Raw genomic sequence first — 23708 nt, forward strand, 5'->3', positions numbered from 1 at the left:
CTCCTCAGAGCCTAAGATAGAACTTGAAAGGTATGACCCTTAGCAGAGGAGGGGAGCTCTCTCTCCAAGTGTCAGTGGGTTACTAGTGGCACGTGGCTTCTTCCAAGCCCTTGGAGTGATATCAGAAGATCAGTGTTCTCCCCTGCATCTTCCCCTGCTCTCCGTACTGTCTGATGTTACAGCTGGAGACACCGTTCCACTCGTTAGTCTCACTCAGTCTCAAAGTCAAGTGTTAGCTTTAAACACAGACTAGACCTCTGATATGTGGACACTATCACCAGGACACTTAACAGCAAGAACCATACAGGGAGACAGAGACACAGAAAATCCTATCGAGTCCCTTCAATACGATGGCAGAGTTAATAAAGGGATGAAAAAGCAGATTTCTAAGGTTTATAGGCATCAAGAAGGGAACAACCTTAAGCGATTTTAGTTACATGTTGCTTTTCAGTCTTCTTGTTGTGTAGTCATACCTTGGTCTCAAGCCTGATTGGAAAGTGCATTAAGAAAGCTCATCCCATATTTGTCTAATACAATGAGCTGATTTGCAACCGTATCTGGGAAGACAGAGTTCCTTTTATTTCATACCAAAGCACTACAGCTCATGGGGAGGACATCCAGAAAGTTGTCAACAGGGTCTTCCATGATTATGAAAGACGTGAAAATACACACATCATCTCATATTTCATGGATTTTGGCAGCTCCACATCAGAAATGTTGGGGAATGATCTGGCTAAGTCTTGAAAGCAGGAATGAGAAACCTAATTCAGAATGGAATGAAGGTGATAATCTCTGCTAGGAAGGAGGAAATTGCTAGATTAAACAAAGATAATTAAGCCTGATAAATCATAAAAACATAAACAAAATAAAAATAAGTTTAGTAGTAGTAAATAAAAGAAAAAGCTATGTTAAAATAGAGAAAGTAATAATTTCCTAGGCAAGGAAGAATTAATTCTTAGAGGTAGACCAAGAAAGAGCTTGTAAGGTTCCTGACTGTCCTCCTAATATTAAAATAAAATTGGAGACTAACTATGCTTACACTGAAAAAAAATTATAATAATATATTGCATTGTTTAGTATATAGACTAATGCAAGCTATAGGAAGGGAGAATTTTGTTAAACAGATACAAAATTAAAAATAACAGAAAACAAACATTTGAAAACTCTATGTTCCCCATTTTTATTCCCAGGAAAAGTATTTTCTATTAGTGAGTGTGGATTTCTTTCTCTCCTTTTTGGGATATAATCCTAGAGCTCTAATATATCTTAACACAGACTCATAAAAGTAGGCAGGAACATGGAAGCCATTTCACATATTCCCATGACCTCCCAGCATGAGCACACTGAGATCAGGCTAAAGAGGGGACAAGTATTTCTTTATATTTGTAAATAAGTACAAAAGGAGATTCCAAAGCTTCTTCTAAAACCCTTGTCAATCCACCAAAAATGGTGGATTTTTAGCCAATACTTCAGTTTTTATGCATGGCAATTCTCACAATACATAGACGAGATTTGAGTATAAGGTAATGAGCTATGGGCTGTCCGTGACAGTAAACTGTCTCACCTTATGATCGCATAGCCTATTCAGTCATATATCTAAAAATACGGGTTTAAAAAAATAAAATTAAAATACGGATTTTGTTTTAAAATCTAGTCTCCTATGTTTGCTGGTTTTTAAACAACAAAATATTCCATTTACCAACATGATGTATGCCACATTTAAATACTTATACCTGGTCTGAAGCAGAGCTCGTGGGTGAGGGATTAAATATTGTCTATTTCTCTAGATCCCATCTTCCTTGTGAGAGTTTCATCCTTGTTCACTTTGCATAAGAACAAAATCTTCCTCAGGAAAAATGTACTCTCCTTATCTATCTCATACACCAAAAAAGATTTTCTACCTTTATTCAACTTTCCATGTATCTACAGAGTCGCCTAGATTTTAAAATAAGTTATTCCACACATTGAAAAATGTAGAAAAACAGATTTTAAGAAGGCAAGCTTTCTACTCTAAGCATTCTTTTTTTAAAAAAACAATAAATTACACTCTCTAATTATGTGATAGTGTATTTTGATTCTGAAAATTAAAGTTACTTTAGAGGTATGTAGGGCTGTAAAATGTGCATGCTTGCCTGATGATTTTCAAACCAGAAATTAATCAAAAGGCTCTAAGAAATTAAAATGTCACCTTGAAGCGCAACCTAAGAATTGCTTTTATTATACAGAATATCAGTGCAATAGAATGGAAATGGTTTTACAGCCTTTCAGGTTGAGGGTCAAAGTGATCATTTCTCATTTAGTCTCACACTTTAATTTCTTGTACGAAGCATGATGGATGTACGTGGTTGCATACATGTTAACATTTGTTAATTCATGTTCCTATCCTCATATAATCAATTTTTTACAGATTGAGCAAAGGCAACAACAATTCCATCAGGAAAACATATGGCATAAATCTTAATATTCACCACATTGTGCTTTACTTTATAATGAAGCGGTTAACCTTGGTCAAATAAAAATTGTGAGAAACCAATAAAACCTTCAAATCTTCTCTTATAACAATTATTTTTCCATATAACTAAAGACTTGATTTAAAAAATCATAAAATCTCAGGTATATTAAAGGACAGTTGAAGTGCAATCAGTAAATGAAGCCTGTGAACGCATGGCGTGGCACATGAAATGTTAAAAGTTAGAAAATATTTATGAATAGGAAAATATTGATATATATTTAAAACTATGCTTCCGTGAGGCTATCCTGCAATGGTGCCTTGATTTCATTAACCCAGAAAAAGTAATTTTCTTTTTTATGGGGCCACGAAGGGAGTTAAATATTTCCCGCAACGAGAAGTTGGCAGAATATTCGCTCTGAAGCAGTCCCTAAGGGAAACATGGGATGTTTTCTTGGACTGTGCATGCAAGATAAAGTCAACGTGAAACACGAGCGCAGGCCGTGAACATACCTTGTCCTTGGGTTACTCCGTAAAATTCAGCCGCTATCCGGGCCGCCTCCTTGCGGTTGCCTTTCACTATGTAGAAGTGACTGAGGATGGCGAGGCTGATTTTCACAAAGAGCTTGAAACAAAACAGTGAGAGGATGGTGAAGTAGACGTTAGAGAGCTGCTGAGCAAAGGGCCGGCTTTCTTCGACCACCGACATCGCTGCACCAGCCCGGCTGCTGCCGCCCTTGGTCAGATCCAAGTCCCGAATGTGCCTGGCTCCGGTCCGGGATGCTCCTGGACAGCTGGTCCTGAGGAAGGAAAATAGCAGCTGGTAACGATGCCTCCAGCTCAAAATATTTATACCGTCCATAAAAGTGCTTCGCACACGCCTATTGGTCTGACACTATTCCGCGGGGGCAATGGCAACACGTGCCGCTTCCCGACACTCCTGACTTTCCGTGCTGGCTACAAAATGACATCCCGCCCCCCTGCCCTGAAATTCAAAATCAGGTACTGAAATTTATATACAGATTGTTGTTTCTCTTTGGGGCGGGTCAGTGTCAGCGGCACTCTGAAGACTTTGCATAAAAGGGGTTACTGGTGTTAATGTAAGTGCTATTCATAATATCAAGGAAAAATTAAGCCCATCAATTCAAACCTTGAAAATGGTCGTATTTGTAGGCCATGAGCTAAATTATCAAATAGTCCAAGACTTGATGATTTAATGATCACTCATCAAATTTGCCAAATTGTGGCTTCCACCGTTGTCCGGAAAAATAAAATGTGTAAGTGGATAGACTGGAAAGTCACAGGCTCATAACCTTAGAGTGTTTATTCATCCACTGAACACTTTTTTAAGCACCTACTATATGTCAGGTATTTTGCTGGATGCTGGCAGACCAATCCCTGCCACAAGGATCTCAGAGTCTAGAGGAGGAAACAACCATAAAATAAATACAAGTGAGGACAGGGTAGCACAAAGAGGAAGGGCCTGATCCTGGTAGTGAAGAGTCCAGAAAGGCTTCCTGGAGGACATATAATATCCAGAGAATTTCAAGTAAATGTAAGTATTTCATCTTGACTCTCCCAAACCAAGCAAAACAATATATTTTTTAGCCCCATAATCTTTGTGAAACCCGATCTGATGTAGTTTAGAAATGAGGTGCAACTGTTTATAAGGGCATCCTTAGGCAAGCTATCTGTTTAGAAGAGAAATCAAGTAAGTTATTTAAGAACAATAATGTAGAGTGACAGTATTTTGGCATTTAAGCCAACAAGAATACGCCAAGATACAAAATGACATATTATACAGGGGGCTTGTTTATACATTTATATGACCAGGCTTGGGGCCTGTTAATTGTCGTACTGCTTCCCGATTCTTGCGAGAAGTTCCGGAATCACAAATAATAACAAAAACAAGAAAACAGAAGTGGCTTTTCTGGGAATAAAGGAACATATCAGTGATTGGTCATAGTGGTCAGTGCTGCATGCTTTTCATGCCGTGTTTCTTGCACTGATTTATATGAAACGTCCCTAAGACAAAGGAGGTATTGCTGTAAAGTAAACGTGTCAGATAAAGCAGGTTTCTTCTTTCCCCAGTGACTGCGTGGTTCCCAGAAAAATAAATTAGATAAAATAAAATATTAGAAAGCAGTCACTGCCCTCTTTCTGGAAATGCCCCTTGGTCTTGCTCTCACAGGCAGAGAACTAGACTAAGCAGCTATCCACTGGCTCCAGTGGGACACGGGTTCGTGCCCCGGTCCGGGAGGATCCTGCATGCCGTGGAGCGGCTGGGCCCGTGAGCCATGGCCGCTGAGCCCGTGCGTCCGGAGCCTGTGCTCCGCGGCCAGAGGGGCCACAACAGTGGGAGGCCCGCGTACCGCACACACACACACACACACACACAAAATGCACTGGAGAGTATAGAAGACGAAGTAACTAAATGTGAGATTGTGTTAGTTAAGTGACTGGAGGAGGTGACCCTCCAGTTAGTCTTTCCCCAGGCGTGGCGATGCATGAGTGGGCACCAGAGAGGCATGCCCCGTGGACAGCTGGACCATCACAATACTCTGAGTCACTGCACCCACATCCAGTTCAGCGCTTTAGAATCCGAAATAAAACCCACCTAAGTCATGCCTCAGTGTCTTCTAAGGTTTCACTCTTTCCTCTCTACCAGTAAGAGCTATTATAATTATCTCCACATCAGCTCATCAGGGGACTGGATTCTTTGGGGTTGAGGAACACTTTTATTTCAATAAGGCTGCTATCATTGGAGCAGTAAGTTTAACTCCTTATACTTTTACTAGTAGAAAAATACTGCTCTCCAATATTTAGGATTTTATGTCAAGATGTCACGCTTTATTTTAATGAGTTCCTTGATTTCCCACCTCTAGTTCTTTCGTTAGCACAAACTCTCCCTTGGCAACTTTTACCATCTCTAGTTCTAGTATCACTAAATAAAAATTAAGGCTAAATAAAATAACTCATAGTAAGTGAACTCATCAAATATAAACTAGATGCTGTATTTTTCACATTATAGACCCTTCCACGCAACATCATAAGTTATTTTATTAATATTTAAAAGACACATGAAAAATATTATGCACCTATTTTCCTGGCATTTGTGTTTTCTTAAAAAATAAAATATTGATTAGTAATTTAAGGCGTTTATTGAGATAAATCCTTTTATCATTTACCATGTTGAGAGGATGTGGTAGAGTGATTTGGTGATTAGCCAGTATATCCCAACTGATCTTGTTAGTTTTGATCAATCAATCAAACCAAAGTGAGCTCAACAGTTTTGTTACTAGAATGGGCGATGTGAGAGGAGATAAAAACACAGGAAGAAATCATTTTTTTATATAAATTTATTTATTTATTTTTGGCTGCATTGGGTCTTCGTTGCTGCACGCAGGCTTTCTCTAGTTGCGGCGAGCAGGGGCTACTCTTCGTTGCAGTGTGCGGGCTTCTCATTACGGTGGCTTCTCTTGTTGCAGAGCATGGGCTCTAGGCGCGCCGGCTTCAGTAGTTGCAGTGTGTGGGCTCAGCAGTTGTGGCTCGCGGGCTCTAGAGCTCAGGCCCAGTAGTTGCGGCGCACGGGCTTCGTTGCTCCGCGGCATGTGGGATCTTCCAGGACCAGGGCTTAACCGGTGTCCCCTACATTGGCAGGTGGATTCTCAACCACTGCGCCACCAGGGAAACTCAGAAATCATTTATTGAGAGTTCACTATAAGCCACATGTTTTACATAAATCTTCTCATTTACTATCTTATTCTATCCTGGAGGGGTATTATTGTCATTTACATTTTAAAGATGAAGAAAGTGTAATTCAGGGAGTTAGTGACCTATAAGAGTATTTGAACACAGTTATGACTCTAAAATACGTGCTCAAGTTACTGCCCATATTTTCTATTTTTAAGCACTTACCGTCTGAACGAGCAAGTGCGATTTGTACATACAGAGTGAGACAGAGTCACAGAGACTTACACACACAGTGGAGAGGTCGGTCTAAGACTGCATTTAATCAGGTACCTAAATTAGCACCTAAATGAGTGGGGCAGCTATTCATGCTCTGATGATTACATGAGATGGAATCTTGTGTGTGCTTGACACCTGGGAACCAAGGAAAAGGGGAATGTTTGGTGACTGGGCTAATACTTCTCGATTATTCAAGGTTAAGAGTTGGTGAGCAGCTCCCATTAAAACAGCAGAGAGGAAGCCGATAGAAGGGCCAAAGAACAGGGCAGTCGAGAGTTAGTTCATTGAAAACAACGCTGAATGTTCAAAAGAGGGTCAAATAACTGAGTAAAAACAAAAAGAATGAGGATCACGGAAAGGACAGGAGGCGTTCGCTGGTGACCTTCAACTCAGTATCTCAACAGGATAATGGAGTGGGAATTAGGACTCCGGTGATCAGGGGTGATCCTCAGAGCAAGTCCAGAGAAAAAGGGCCCCTGGGGTTCCTCCCTTTGTCACCTTTCTGGGTATTGTCTCTGCTCCTCCCCACAGTACAGCTGTCAGAGGACAGTTCCTCTGTGAGGCGCCCCCTGCGTCCCCTAATCTTTCCCCTTTCTAGGTTCTTGATCAGCTTCCTTTAGCATCCCAGGTACTATGTGAATTGGCATTGTGTCTGTGTGTGTGTGGGCACGCACGCACGCGCTTCAGAGACTTAATTTCATGTCATTCAGATGCTGAATATCATAATGACTTTCAAATGTGGCCAGATTAGTCTTCAAATTCTCATAGAAGAGAGAATTTCATTTCCAGAGATTATGGCGCTAAATTGTTTTGACCTAACTGCAGTTTTGACCCAAGCTGTTATACTAAAAATGTCAAGGGGATATCATAAAAATTGCCTGTTTCTAGTGCTTTCCAGTTGATAGATCTTAGCATAAAGATTTTTTTTTTAAGATGTTTATGTAGAGGAAATAGAGTGACCCCATTGAAATAACCATTTCCTTAAAAAAAAAAAATGTGATCCCATATTCTCTGGTAGAAATCTAAAGGTTCTAAGTGACTTTTTATTGCTAATTTCCAAAAAAATAAAATTACAGGGATACATTTCAAATAGCAAAGTTACTAATGTTCGGTACAATGGCAGTCATCTTCCCTGCTCCGGAACAGGGATTTTGAGGAGGGTTTGTGCACAGTGAATACAAACTGAGAAAAGTCATTTGCTCATAAATCTGAAATTCAATGGTGGCCGGGCTGATAAAATGAAAGAGAAAAAAATATGCAAGTTGCTATCGGTGGGATAATAGCTCACTGCTGTGCTTAAGACACCATTAAAAACATAGCTCTTGTTTTTTAATTTTATGAAATCTCATGAGGAAAAAAATAAAGGTCTGAGATGGTTAAAATACACGGGAGCTTTACATGTTTGTATACAGAGGAATTTGAAGAAAAACAGAAATGTTTACACTTGAAGTTGAAATCCTTAAAGGGAATTAATAACTGAATTTAGCCTTATCTCCATTCTGTAGGTTCTGTTTAATTAGTTTATCTACACTTACCCAAAAGCTGTAATCATGGAAATAGACACTTCACAAAGCACGTTGTCAAAACTCCTGGCGTGGACTTAGGCACTGTGATGTAATGCCTCTGTCCTAAAAAAATAACGTACTCAGAGCAGAACTATAGATACTGATGCCCCGGGTTCCTATTAGATATCTCTAATTATTGATGAAGGATAAATGCTCATAAAGATTATAATCATCATATTAATTATTTATGTTATTAGTTGGGGGAAGTTGGGACGAGAGATGTTCTATTCTGTTTGACTGTACTTTTGGGGGGTAAGTTCTTGCTTCTGGCCTCTAGCCATACTTCCAGAACAAAAGAGTAATTCCTGCTAGCATTAGAAGAATACATAAGAAGAATAAAATACTATCCACAAAGTTGTGATTGACTTAGATTTCATCCAGGCTCTCTGGGGAAAAATTGCAGGCTTTCTCCAAAACTCAGAACAGCCTCTATCCTAAAAATTGAGTCACGTTAAATCGACCTATGTGGTCAGCCCTGAGTAGAGGTTCCTTTAGGTTAAAAAGATTCTAGTCATATATGGGGTCCAGAAAAACTTGGCTGAGAGCTGGCAGCTCTACATAGTTGAGGGTTTAAAAAATATATTCTAATTTAAAATTAATATATATTTATTAACACCTACTACATGCCAAGCACTCATTGTTCTAGATATTTCACCTGTTATAATGGAGGTTTTTGTTTGTTTGTTTATTTTCTGCAAACCCATCTTTTGTTTAGAGGATCATATCTCACCCAACCTCAGTCCGTGTTCCTGACCTCCTGGCTCCAGAAAAGGACAGTTGCCCAAATTAGGCCAATGAAGATATTTCTGGAACTGCTGCTAGAGTTTTGGGAAAGATGCTTTTATTCAGCAGGGAAAGTTAAGACAACAAGATCTAGCCCTAAAGATGCTAGGAGCTATGAGAAGGAAAGCATAGTCAGGATGTGGGGAGGTAGTGTCATGGCACCTTCATCTGAATACCTGGATCTAGCTGCACCTGAAGCAGCCGGACCTGATGGTAATACAGATTTGACAGTAAAATGAAATAATACATTCCTTTTAGTTGTTAATTAAACCCATGTGGATTGGGATTTCTCTCACATTTACAGGAAAAGTCCTGATATATTTATATTTTCTTGAGTCCTTATAAAGAAAATACACCATAGGCATCATTCATCCCTTCTGTACAAGGTGAGGAAGCAGAGACTTAATGACCAAGCAATGTGCTGAGATTCTGCCTCTTCAAGTGGAAGTGCTGGGACTCATGCCTGAGCTTCTGTCACCACAGCTCTTCTCATGTTATCACTCACAGGTTAGAGCTGCAACATTCGTATTGTCTGGGGTACTCACTGTCTTCCCACCCTATCTCAGCCTGAGCTACAGTGCACGTTTGTGCCATATTTGGGTTATAAATAGTATTTAACTGAATACTCAAGTATATCATTGGGCTGAAGCTGACAGGCCCCGCCCAAATCGTTGGTGATTAAGAATTTGTTGTAACCTTCTCATTTTAACAAACCACCTATTTTCAAGACGATTTAAAGGGAAGACTTCCACTTTATGGCATCGTTTTGAAGATCCAAAGCGTGAGGCCGTCTGAGCAGTGAAATGATGTTACAATGATCTTTCAGGTACAACGTGGCGATCTCATCTGCCTTTTTATAGGTATACTTTTTTATAGGTATACTTTTATAGGTATACTTTTACAATTAATAGTTATCATTTCTTCAAAGAGCTAAAACATGTCAACTGCCCTGGGTTGTTGCCAACTGGCTAAGAAAACTGGGATCTACAAGTGCCCCTGTCTAGGATGCTAAGATTTCAGTGTCTTTGACAGCACGTGTACTGCCTGTGTGCTCTCCGTTTAAATCTATTTTTTTAATCTCCAATTATAAGCCTTATTATGAAAGAATCTACCTCACATGTTGCCAGGTTTAAATGCAGTAATGCATAGCATTCACAGTGCATGATAGGAGCTCAGCAACTATTAGTTTTAATAAACTAATAGTTTTAAAAAACTAATGATTCCTATTATTTTGTTTAGAATCCATTGCATAATAAACACTACAATTTTGCTGTGTGTTTGTCTAATTAAATGTCCAAATTCCAACAGTACTTTACTCTCTGCCAACTACAGACATGTACTCACATAAAAGAAATCTATTGAACTCCCTCTGGTGTTAGAAACTAGGCCCAATAGAAAAGGGAACCCTCTTGCACTGCTGGTGGTAATGGGAATTGGTACAGACAGCCACTATGGAGAGCAGTATGGAGGTTCCTTAAAAAACTACAAATAGAACTACCATATGACCCAGCAATCCCACTACTGGGCATATACCCTGAGAAAACCATCATTCAAAAAGAGTCATGTACCAAAATGTTCATTGCAGCTCTATTTACAATAGCCAGGAGACGGAAACAACCTAAGTGTCCATCATCGGATGAATGGATAAAGAAGATGTGGCACATATATACAATGGAATATTACTCAGCCATAAAAAAGGAAGCAATGTCATTTACAGCTACACGTATGGACCTAGAGATTATCATACTAAGCAAAGTAAGTCAGAAAGAGAAAGACAAGTACCATATGATATCACTTATATATGGAATTTAAGAAAAAAAATGTCATGAAGAACCTAGGGGTAAGACAGGAATAAAGACACAGACCTACTAGAGAATGGACTTGATGATATGGGGAGGGGGAAGGGTAAGCTGTGACAAAGCGAGAGAGAAAAATACGCCCGTTTCTGGAACTGGGATTCATAACCAATGTTCTATATAAAATAAATGATATATTTAATTTTTTTATTGAAGTATAGTTGATTTACAGTGTTGTGTTACTTTCTGGTGTACAGCAAAGCGATTCAGAGATATATATACTCTTTTTTCATATTCTTTTCCATTATGGTTCATTACAGGATATCGAATATAGTTCCCTGTGCTGTACAATAGGACCTTGTTCCTTATCTATCCTTATAGATACTAGTTTGCATCTGCTAACCCCAAACTCCCCATCCATCCCTCCCCAACGCTCCCTCCCCCTTGGTAAACACAAGTCTATTCTCTATATCTGTCAGTCTGTTTTTGTTGTACAAATAAGTTCATTTGTGTCATATTTTAGGTTCCACATATAAGTGATATCATATGGTACTTGTCTTTCTCTTTCTGACTTACTTTGCTTAGTATGATAATCTCTAGGTCCATACGTTTAGCTGTAAATGGCATCGCTTCCTTTTTTATGGCTGAGTAATATTCCTTTGTGTGTGTGTGTGTGTGTGTGTGTGTGTGTGTGTGTGTGTGTGTATACATCTTCTTAACTGATATATTTTGCTTCAAGATATGAAGGATAGCTATAACGTCCTAAGAAATTTGTTCATCACAAATATTTTGGAATATTTTATTCATTTTCCCAGGCCCAGGACAAAGATGCTCAACAGTCTTGGATACAGGGAAGAGAGCAGACACTCCAGGTCTTGGAAATAAACCTGATCTCACATTAGAATCCATGGTTCCTCGTTTAAGAAACTAAGGTTCTGGGGCTTCCCTGGTGGCGCAGTGGTTAAGAATCTGCCTGCCAATGCAGGGGACACGGGTTCGAGCCCCGGTCCGGGAAGATCCCACAAGCTGCGGAGCAACTACGCCCATGCGCCACAACTACTGAGCCTGCGCTCTAGAGCCTGTGTGCCACAACTACTGAAGCCTGCGCGCCACAACTACGGAAGCCCGTGTGCCTAGAGCCCGTGCTCCAGAGCAGGAGAGGCCACCGCAGTGAGAAGCCTGTGCTCCGCGACGAACAGTAGCCCCCGCTCGCCACAGCTGGAGGGGGCCCGTGCTCAGCAACAAAGACACAATGAAGCCAAAGATAAATGAATAAATAAATAAATAAATAGAAAGACAGAAAGAAACCAAGGTTCTGGAACTGTAAAACCATATCTGAAGATGTGATCATTGCAACGGTAATAAGGCCATGGTAACAGCACAATATATTTTGTTATGTATTACAGCAACCCTAAACCAGCCCGTGAATTAAAGTTGTACAAGTAGGGGAATGCAGACAGTGGAAGCTGTATGGCCATCTGAAAGCCTGGGCATTTCCCCTGAGGAGCATCTGTCAGCTGGCATCACACATGTCCCCGGATAAACTGGGTGAGGCAGCACAAAGAGCTAGGGTGAGGTCTTTCACAGCTCTAGCTGTGAACTCTGTGAACCTGGGCAAGCTCCTTAAACCTCTGGCCTGTTTTCTTACCTATGAAACGGGATGATAGTGCTATCACAGACTTGTAAGAGTGTATGAGAATTTGGCCTGAATTTTGTTCGATTTCCTTTTAAATAAAGGCAACCCCTGAATTTGAGAGCCCCTGATTTTATCACTGTTTCTAAAATCATAACCAAGCTCACCCTCCAGTAATAAATTGCAGTTTCTGACTACTAAGTAACCACAACCTACGCCTCTGCTGAGCAGGTCGAGATAGGGCTCCCGGTTCACCACAATCTGCTGGGGCAGGTCCTGTGAGCTGGGAGACGCCGCACAGCAGGCAGACAAGGTCCTTGCTCTCACACTGTTAAATCAACATCAGCTGACTCAGCCCGGACGCGGAACAAATAAAACATCCAGTTTTTTACAGTAGATTTTCTTGAGATTGTGCAACTTTTTGTGCTCTTTTATCTGATGGCCCAGAATGTAAAAGGGGCAAAAAGTCAAGAGAAGCCTTCGTTTGACCACCAACCTCAACGTTGGTTCAGTGTGTTATATTCTCGCCTGTCTTTCTCACTTGATGCAGGAAACACTCTCAACCCTCAGTTTTTCCTTACAGTCACATTGTGGCTTGATTTTCTTCGAGGTAACTGCCTCTGAGTTTGGCCTGGTCCAGCTTTCTTGGGGAGCTCCCCAAACTGGCCTTAGTCTGTAATATCACCAAAGGCAGGAGTGGGCTTTTGAAATATTTTGCAGAAACAAAGATGAATATGTATGACGCTGAGGTCCACGAAACCAAGATAAGATTACTCTTGTGGATGGGTGGGGAAGGCAGACTCCACGAGACAACTGGGGGTCCTGGAGAGACTGGGGTGCCCTTCACCCCTTCACGTATTTGTCACAGGGATTTGGCAACTCATATGTGGAGAAAGCGAAAGATCAGTGTCTGAGTAAGTGAGGGAACATCAGTGAGGAGCTAATTGGGGTCAAATAGGTTTTTAAAGTGTATCTTTCCTCTCTCTCTGAGTTGGGATAAGTCCCTTCCGTTTCACAATCTGGCTGTTCAAACAAGCACATTTAATATTGACCCACTTTCTTTTGCACAATGGTTTCTTATAAAGAACATCTGCAGCATATTTAATGGGCCTAGTTATTCTCGGGTTATCGGAGGGTATGTTGTAGGTATTGCCTGCTCATATATGAACACTTCCGGAGAGGCAGCAACGCCTCTGGGGCCGTTGAATCCTGACCCTCTGAATTGCCATTTCTGGGACCGGCAGTAAGTCAGTTAAGCTTTCTGTGCCTCTGTGTTTTCATTCATAGAATGTGAATAGTAATAAGAACGACATCAACTGGTTGTCAGGACTATTAAATAAGCTACTATTTAACAGTATTTGGAACAATGTCTAACACATACTAAGTGCTTTACAAGAATCTGTTCAATAAATAAATTTTAAAATAACAAAAACTATGGCAACTGAAACAAACGGGTGAAGATGAGGTTGGAAGATGTAGCTTGGTGTGTAACTTGGTGTAAGAATCTCCAGTAACAGAGATGCCCTAAATATAAATATGAACGCCCTTTCATTTTCCATGAGAAAAGATGAATCCTAAAAAAATGTTCCTAATGGATATATTCATATGAATCAACACTGGAAATAGTCCAAATGTCCATCAATAGGAAATGGATAACCAAATTGTGGTACATGTATAAAACATAATACAGTTGAACAAGAAACCGATTAAGCTACTGATGTGTGCAAAACATAGAAGAGTCTCAAAAACTTACGTTGAGCAAAAGAGTACAAATTATATGATTTCTTTTATAGGAAGTTCAAGATCAACAATATAAATATATGGCGATATGGATTAAAAGGATGATTTCTGGGGTTGGAGTTGAGGATTGACTGGAAAGGGGAATGAGGTATCTTTCCAGGAAGATGGGAGTATTATCTATCTTTATTTGGGTGCTGGTAACATGGAATAGATATTTTAAAAAAATCTTCTCAAGTGTATATTTCAGATCTGTGCATTTTACTCTAAGTGAATTACATGCAATCAAATAAAAACTGACAAAGTAAATAAATGCTGGCTTCTGGTAATGGCAGGCTAGTTAATTCAGAGCAGACATCCCAGTGGAGACAACAAACATTGCTGGATGAAATATTAAGACCCTGATCCTAGTAATATCAACAAACTCTGAAGAAAGTGAGAAGTAATTGGACCAAGAATTTAGGACAAGAGGAAAATCCAGAGGGGGGAGCAAGGGGTTTGGGGCCACATTTGCCCTAGGGACAGGAAGAGATGGCAGAGAGGTTAACCAATCCTCCTAACAGTCTCTGGAGGAAAGGACAAATAAAAGTTGAAGTACAAGGGCTGCCCAAATTGAGGACCATGGTACAGGGCTCACACTTAGAGCTGATATCCAAAAGCCATAAAATATAGAAGTAAGGATGAACCAGAAGTAAGCCAGCTGCTTTCAAGGACTACAATCTACATGGTCTAGAAAATTTCTACCCTGCAGATTGGATTAAGGTGACTCAAGATTGCTAGTACTCATAGGCACCTGTCAGAAAGAAACAACAAAAAGCATGCTCTCTGGAAGAAGACAATATCACAGGCCTTAAATTATTTCTATACATCTTTTTAAAAACATATCTAGCACTCATTGAAAAATAAGGAAACACACAAAAAGGTGTATCGATATGAATCAGAACCAGCACAAAGAACAACAGAAAGAGACCCATAAATATTCGGGATAGTGAAGTTTCCAGAAATCTAACATGTATCAAGTATTTTACTAAGCTTATAGAGACAGATGCCAAACAACATCTCAGCAGGAATGGGGTCTTTAATTTTTTTTTTTTTTTTTTTGCGGTACGTGGGCTCTCACTGTTGTGGCCTCTCCCGTTGCGGAGCACAGGCTCCGGACGCGCAGGCTCAGCGGCCATGGCTCACGGGCCCAGCTGCTCTGCGGCATGTGGGATCTTCCCGGACTGGGGCACGAACCCGTGTCCCCTGCATCGGCAGGCGGACTTTCAACCACTGCGCCACCAGGGGAGCCCAGGAATGGGGTCTTTAAAAAGGACATCGCAGATTTGAAAGCAAAAAATTAAAGAAAACAGATATCTGCGAACTGTAAGACTCGCTGTCAGCAATGGACGTGTACACCAGCAGGTCAGCTTTAACTAAAAGAAAGTTAGAGCATCTGAAGATGAGTCAGAAGAAACCAACCAAGATGAAAGAGACAGAAGAAAGAACAAGAGGGAGAGAAGATGCAAGTAGAAAATCTAACATATGTTTAATCGAGGTCTTGGAAAAAGAGAATGGTCCAAAGCAAAATTTGGAAAGATAATGGCTGAGAATTTTCCAACACAAATGAAAGGTATCAGTCCACAAATTCAAGAACCCAATGACTCCCAAGTAGGCTAATTAAAAAAAAAAAAATCCCCCCTGTCAAGAACGTGAAGGATCTGAGATTTTACCCTACTTAAACTGTAATAAGTTACCTGCCATAGATTCATGGCTGCTGACAGAACACACCAGCCTCCTGGGTCAAAGGCTATTTCAAGTCAAAGGACTCCATGATTCAAGGTACAGAAAGGTAGCAAGAGGAGTTTGCATCAATTCCTCCAGCCTCTCACGTCCCTCAGGGTCCCAGGAATATCCTGCACATGTGGTTTGTGTCACAGCTGAGAACTCCAAGATTTAGGAACCCAGATCTTTCTTAATGGGCGGTAAGCTTGCCTCAACTTCGCCCTGGACGGAGACCATTATCTTTATTATACTGTGTAATACACAAACCTGCCCTCTGCTCCAGAGAAAGACACTGATCTCTAGCTCCCAAAGAATGTTATACAAACGTCCTCGAAAAGATAGTCTAGGGAAACGGCAGCAAGTACCTCTGCTTACGGAAGAGCACAGACACACAGACCCATGGAGAATTGTGTGCCAGCAAATTTTCCCATCATTTCTGGTTTCTGGCTAATTTTCCCATGAGTCCGTCACAGTGTCAGCCACTGTGACTAATCTGATCAACAGAGGCTGGGACCAAACCCCTCCAATGTGTCTCATACAGCATGTAATTAAGGCTCCAAACAGCGGGATGAGGAAAACCTTGCAGTATTGATGTCAACCATTCCCCCGCAGAGTCCTGGACCCCACCAGCTGAACTAGTCCCCTAAACCATCCATGCCTGCTTTCCAGCACCGAGTTTGTTTAACTGATCAATTCAGCTAAAGTTAGGAACAAATTTCGAACCATCTTCTCTAAATGTAAGACTCCACTGTAAGGATAATTATCCTCAGAGTATGCATAAATAATGAGTCACTTGTCTCTCTGGGGAGCGACTCCGGGTAATCAAGGGCAGCCTCATTTTGGAGAGATCTATGCAGTCCTCTGAGAGCTACATGAGCTACTGGTGGTGTTTTCTAAATCACTTCTTAGGTGCAAGGCACTTTGGTTTCAGGATGGAGGCAAGGTAATGCCTGGTTTCCACACAGATGGACAATTCCAAGGATGCTCATGGTGTCCCTGTACAGAAAGTATCATTTACAATTGTTGGGCCACCCCGAGTGATTCCTCCATTATTTAGGGGGAGAGGGACTTGGGTTGGTGGTATCTCTAACATAGCCTCCCAATGGCTGGTCAATCTTGGGGTTCCCAGTTTAGTTTGATAATTGAATCTAGCCTTATTTTTAAAGAGACCGAGAGCAGTCGGTAAAGCTGGTCCAGTCTGGTCCCCGCTACAGCTGCTAGCATTCACCCACCCTCAGGAAAATCTGAGTGATGGCTACGGGTGCAGAAGTGCAGAAAACACTTGGAGATATTGACAGGGAGATGCGGGAGCTGAGGTCACCCCTGCTCTTTCTAAGAGACTTCTCAACATGGTTAAAGGGGGTGAGGTGGTTAGCACCACTTGTCTGAAGATGCCAGGTTGTTATTCATTAAGCTGAAGGAGCCCTAAATGTTTGGGAAAACTGCAACAGCCCATTTTTCTTTGGAGGAAGGCTCTCGGGGCAAATCTGAAGGGCAAAGATCATTGATGTCCCTCCCTTCCTGCACCTCCCAGGTCTAAGGTGTCCCCTCTTCATGTGCCCAGGGTATAGGCCCCCTCCACTGACCCAAAATGGTCTTCCTCCATTCCAAGAGCTGTAACTTCACCTTTTTCCTGATTACCCTTTACTGACACTCAGAACTTTTGTCCAGAAGGGTCAGAGGCAATAAGGACAAGGGGATTTTTGTAAGGCACAGAGACCCCTGCATCTGAGCGTAGCCTATGTAGCCCGTTGTAGTGGGAGATGGCAAGCAGTGTCCACAAACAGACACCCTTGTCCTGAGGATCTAGGATCAGGCAACTCCAAAGGAATATATCCAGGTGGCTCAACTAGAGATCACTTTGGATCCCTATGGGCCCCTTTTGTCGGGGCTGTCACCGGGAGGGTATACTATCCAGGCTGGGTCACCACTGGGGGAAAGAAAGATGCATTATGCCTAGGAACAGGCAGGGCAGAATCCTGAACTTTCAAAATGAATCTATGTAACTCCCCACTCCTTTCATTCTGATCATGACCAGGAAGCAGATGAGGGGAGATGCTCCTTTTCCGGAGAGAGCCACAGTCAGAGACTGGTCTGCCTCCTCAAAGTGTGTGGACCCAGGAGGAAACGAGGAAGGTAAAGTCAGAAATTCTTTTTTAGTTTATTTTTAAGGAAGCCGTTCCAATGATCAAGTGTCCGATGCCTGTGGATGGCAGGGAGCTTGGAAGGTTCATCCAACACCCTGACTGTCCATCTGATGCTGAGTAGTTTTTGTGATAAAGACACACCACTGAGGGACTGAAAATGGTCCAGAAAGCTGAGTACATGACACAGATTACTTTCAAGAGCCCCATGCTTAGCTGATAGGACTGGAAACACAGAAAATATCACAAACAGAAAAAAGTTAACAGTGGTGAGGCAGGTCCAGGAGAGGGTCAAGTTCCAATGTAGTCACTCTGCCAGGAGTGGGGGGCGGGTGGCGTGCCCCAGGCCACGCAGCCCCTTCACTTGGAGACAAATGACAGGGGTCGCGTCGCGTCTCATGCAGTGTTGGCCTCTGCACCAAAACCAGACTCTTTCCCTTTGGCCCAGTCTCTTATGATGGATGTGTCGCCATGTTCAGTGCCATGATGGATCCAGGCAGCAATGTTTGCAAACTGGGTGGTGCAGGCTCAGTCAGCAGCTTGGCTTGGTCTCATCAGGATGGGCCCTTACTACGGGCGCCGACACGAGTGAGCCAAGTGGTTCGTGCAGTAGCACTGTTTGCTACCATCATCTGTGGCCTCCGAGAGGCGTGTCTTCAATTCGCGAGCTTGCGGTTTTCCAAGTTGAGACCGAACAGCTAGGCCACTGGCAACAGCCCAAGAATCAACAAAAATCTAACGAATGGGGCTCATCAAGGGGAATGCTGGCTGGAACTGTGAGAATGGAATCGAATTCCACCCACCAAGTGGAGAGACCACATCCAATTTGCAGGTCTGCATTGCGGGCACTGAGGCTGGACAGCTCCTGCAGCCCAAGGACACCATCTGGTTTCAGCTTCACCAAACCGGCAGTGAACCAGACCCAGGGTTTCAGTTCATTATGAAAACAAACAGCAGCTGTGCACATGCATGCCTCACACAGACACACTGCTGAGAAAATGATTCCCTATACCCCCCCAAAACTACTGTACACTTCCATTTAGATAAAGTTCACACAAAGGCAGATTTGAACCATTGTTTTTAGGGACACATACTTAGGTGGCAAAAGTACAATGAAGAACAGCTAGGCAGTGTTTTACCAGGTTAGTAGTTATCTTTGAGGGGCAGGAGGTGTGACAAGGGAAGTGCACATGGCAGGGGGCAACATCCTATTTCTTGAACCTGAGTTACCGCTTTATACTTGGTTACGATATACATTTGTTTTGTGCATTTTTCAATGTTGTTGAATTTCACAAATTTTAACAAGGGAGTATGTCCCTTAGCATGTTAATGGGTAAAGGAGCTGGAATCTAAAATCAAAATCATTTGCTCTTCTGGGTTACCAGTTCAAAGTAAAAAAAAAAAAAAAAATCTCAAGCTAAAATAAGATCCAAACGTGATTCTACTAATTTCTTATTCTGCTCAGTCCAAGGAGTTCTCAGGAACTGGGTAGAGGTGGAGTGTTCCTACAACCTCTGCAGCCTAGATTCTCACTTGAATGACTGTCAGGGCATCAGAAGTCCTACCAGCTCAATGCCAGGTCCTGGATATTCCTCACTTATCGGAAAGTTCAAAGAGATACCAGGTCATAAAGGACTGTCAACAGCCCGAGCCCCATCCCAAATGCAGAAAATAAACCAATTCCCAGGTCCTGGCAGTTATCCCAGGAAAAATTACGTTCCTAGAACCCAGTATTAATATTGCCAAAACCATGGCAGAAACTCAATAGTATCTGATCAGCGTACGAGAGTAGAGAAGAAAAAAAAAAAAAAAGAAAAATCTGGGTTTTACCTTGTCAGCAAGAGCTGAATTCGTGTACTATGGAATTTTGATGTCTGGAAGGAAAAGCCCACCCATATACACTCTTCTTTCTTAGAGTGACATTTGTGACACTGAAATCTTTTTGCAGAGATTCAGAGTTTGCACCGCAGATGGTTCCAGTCGCAGGATCTTGTTTGGGGTACTTTTCTGTCCACCCAGTGAAACATCATCCTTTCCATTTCCCCTCGAGCCTCACACGTGGGCACTCTGGGCTCTGTGTGTGAGCCCCCCAGGGGGGCTGGTCCCAACAGTTTCTTGTGAGCAGACACTCTTAGTCTTGTGCCACAGAGGCTGCTGCCACTGTCTTTTCTTGTGGAATTGCTTAGGTTTAAGAGACTTGTATCTCAGAGAAAGTGTCCAGCAAGTTCTCCACATTTGTTCCAACTGGAAAATCACCCTCAACAAACTGCTGAACTGAAAGCTACTTTGGGGATTTTTAATGCCTGTTTCCTGAGAGGCCTGGGGAGGCCTTTATGAATTTCTCCAGGTGCTTTCTTTGCTCCACTGTGAATTCTAGAATCCCAAGCGTGTTTCTTCAGTCTGGGGGCACAGGTTTGATCAGCGGCTTGGTTCTAGTCTTCATGCTACTCTGTCCCTTTGAAGTTTACCTATTGCATCTTTGAGTATTTTTATATTTAATCGCATGGATAAGCCACATGAATTCAAGGTCATTGTCCCTTGGACCAGCTCGCACCTAAATGTAGATCGGGGCATCTCAATTTTTTTTTTTTTTTGCGGTACGCGGGCCTCTCACCGTTGTGGCCTCTCCCGTTGCGGAGCACAGGCTCCGGACGCGCCGGCTCAGCGGCCATGGCTCACGGGCCCCGCCATTCCGCGGCACGTGGGATCTTCCCGGACCAGGGCACGAACCCGTGTCCCCCGCATCGGCAGGCGGACTCTCAACCACTGTGCCACCAGGGAAGCCCGGGGGCATCTCAATTTTAATTCTAAAACGTTTCTAGTGTTTTGTGGGAGCACAGCAATCAGCTATCCTACCTTCTGAAAGCAGCAGATACCTTCTGTCTTCTAGTACCTAAAAGGTCTCTTTCCAGAAAGACCTGTTTCTCTATAATGAATGCTCCTTCCGGCTCATGTCACACTATCATCGCTGAGGTCGCACACTCTGCAAATGTTTGCCGGGTGTACCTCGGGGGCAAGCTGTAGTGACCTGTACCCCGAGACTGCACCTGTGCTGATGTCCTTGTGCCTTTGTTTCAGAAAGACGCTGACCGGGCGCTGTTTGCTCAGAGCCTCCCCTACTTGCAGTTCTACCTTTATTAGGAGAAGCCCCTCACCCGTGGGCAGAATAGAGAGGTCACAGCTGCACACCCCCAGCGGGGGCCACATCCACACGGCCAGAGTAACTTAGGTCGGAGCAGTGAGAAGCTGAGTGCACCACTGTGGGCGGCTGACCAGTCTAAGAAAAGCTCCTGCAGGCCACCCAGCATGGCTGCTTTAAGTCTTTTGTGGACCCTAGGCACTATGCCTCCAGGGACCACGGCTCTGAAATTTAAAAAAATTATTACAAATTTATCAAAAATTATGCTTTATGACTGCATTGGTATAAAGACAAATCCAAACTGGATTATATCTCTTTCTTTTCTTCAGATTTTAAGAGAAATGAAAACACTTTCAGGGGCCCCTGAAAGTATCGTGGCTTTAGGCGCCATGCTTACTGTGTCTACAGGGTGAGCTGTCCCTGACATCAGGCCAACATGCCCTGCCCCACAGGAAGTCCAAGCCCCAAGCCCAGGCTCTGACAACTCCGTGTTGGGTTTTGTTCCTTTTCACTTATTTCTCAGGGACCCCGGCCAATGTAACAAAATGACGAAGGCTTGAGGGCGTCCAGTAAATAACACCTTTTATCCCTCCCCAAGGAACAAGACAAATAGTTAGGAAGATGGGGGGCAATGTATCACCTTTATTACCAAGGGAGGCTAGGTTGAAAGATACCATCCATTTGCTCTAGGAATTAGGAACATTTATCCACCCAACTGCTGGCAATCCTGGATGGAATTAGACCGCTCTGCAAGGCAGGGAAGAGTGTGCCCCTGACGGGGCAGCAGAGATGCCTCCTCCTGGTAAGAAGCTAGCTCCCAAGAGGTAGAACATGGAATGCTGGGGAGCATGCCCAGATTTTTCTCCCTACACTTAGCAATCGGAATAGTCTCTCAGTGCAGGGGAGGGAAAGGGGGGAGAGAGATCACCTGAGTGTCTATACCTAGGAAAAGGCATAAGGAGTTCAGAAGAAGTATTCCCCTCCAAAGGGTCCCTGTTAAACTTTAAGCATGTTTAGAATCTCTCAAAGGATTGGAACAATAGGCGAGGAATTACACTCAGAGTTATTTTGACTTTTTAAGCGTAACCCGCAGGCAGAAGAACGAGGGAATGAAGGTAAAGCTCTATGTCACTCACTCAATAAATCAATAATATTTATTAAAATGGTTACGCCTAAGTCCTTTGAAATAAAGGCCGTTCAAAATACCTGAAGCATTTATTTTTCAATACACGTAATAGAGGAATAGGCGTTGATTCTTGGAGTTTAACAAACAATCGCAATATTCATAAAAAGTAGGAAAGTGATTCCTTGCACTTGAGTTTCTGTTGCTAGGTTGAGTAGCACTAAAAGTAAACAAACAAACAAGGCAGAGAAAAGAAAAGTCTTTGATAAAATTACCCTTTTATGATTATAGAAAGATCCTGGTCTAACTCCATCAAATCTCTGTGATATTCATTGTTCAATAAAAATATATTCACTGAGGGCCTCTACATGTTAACTGGGCAGATGGTGGTAAACAAGACAGTCTCTGTCCGTATGGAGCCTGCATTCTTCTCTTAAAACAAAACAGGTTCCTGGGCTTGAACATTAAAGAGAAATTACACCCTGATCCATAGGTTTCCCAAGGACAAAAAAAACCCCAATAAATATTATTTGAAGGAAGTTGGGAAGATAAAAAGTAGCCTTTGAATTCTTGGGATGACTGTGACTGGTAAAAATGATACTTGTTGGTCAGTTATGAGTCATAAATATAATTATCAATTGCTGATCCATTTTTCTCTTTCACTTCTGCATGCAGATATAAAAATACATCATCATAAATCACCAGCACAGAATTACCATAATTAGGTCACAGTCAACAGGGGGCAGCTTTATTCAACAGCAGTTTAATTGGAATAAATAGCCTACAGTATCCCCTTTTGGAAACTTTTAAATATATGGAGTCTTGAGGCTTTTTGCTACCTCAGTTTTATTTCACGATAATCCACTTTATCAATTATGTCCGGCTAGGTCAAAATGCATTCAAGCCTTAGTGGAGTGTAGCTTTGTTTCATCAATAAACTCCTGGCGAAGTTTCCTAATCAGTCCAGGATTCTGGTTTCCCAGGACCTGACGGAGGGCCGCTGTGCCTGAAGCCGGGCATGAGATGGTGCTGACACAGGGGGCGCGACCACTGTTATAGGGCCACGGATAGCGGCCGATGTCATGTGTCACCCAGATTCCCCTTCAGGATGGAAGCGTTTCTTCTCCCAGCTGCTGGCGGTGCCGCCCGCTGACCGCCGTTGGCTGTCAGTCCTCTGGGGAATTGCCCATGATGCTCTCTACAAACCGGCCTGCATGCTGGGCTCTGTCTTGGAGACTTCCTCTTGAAGGAGCAAACTGCAACGTGGCAACAAGTCCATGGGATTTTATTCCAAATTAAATGGAAGGTGATTGAAAGGCTTTACTAAAAGCAAGGAAGGGTGGTTTTAGCTGGTGTGTGCTGAATTCGAGAGAGTAGCAATAGAACCAGAGGGTGGGTGAGGAAGCTGTTACAGCAGTCCAGGTGAGGCGGTGGCTGGAACTAGGGTAATGAAGTAAAAACTGAGAAAAGTGGATAAACGTAAGATACATTTTGACAGAACCTGGTGGTTAACTGGATAGTGCAAGAAAGGCGGGCATCAAAGAATAACATCAAAGTGACCCCACGACACAATTTTGGGTGTGCAGTGGCAGAAGATTCAGGGCAC

General features: G+C 42.5%; 1 protein-coding gene across 1 annotated transcript in view; it reads right to left on the reverse strand.

Moving 5' to 3' along the window:
- ASB5 (ankyrin repeat and SOCS box containing 5) overlaps positions 1 to 23708 on the reverse strand; it is an 86674-nt gene that overhangs the window by 47778 nt on the left and 15188 nt on the right. Inside the window, exon 2 of the mRNA XM_024744953.1 lies at positions 2963 to 3249. Within this exon, the coding sequence (XP_024600721.1) occupies positions 2963 to 3158 (196 nt within the window). The 5' untranslated portion in view covers positions 3159 to 3249. The remainder of the gene's footprint in view (positions 1 to 2962; positions 3250 to 23708) is intronic.

This window comes from Neophocaena asiaeorientalis, unplaced genomic scaffold (assembly GCF_003031525.2).
Source record: "Neophocaena asiaeorientalis asiaeorientalis breed wild unplaced genomic scaffold, Neophocaena_asiaeorientalis_V1.1 scaffold267, whole genome shotgun sequence".
Classification (NCBI taxonomy): Eukaryota; Metazoa; Chordata; class Mammalia; order Artiodactyla; family Phocoenidae; genus Neophocaena; species Neophocaena asiaeorientalis.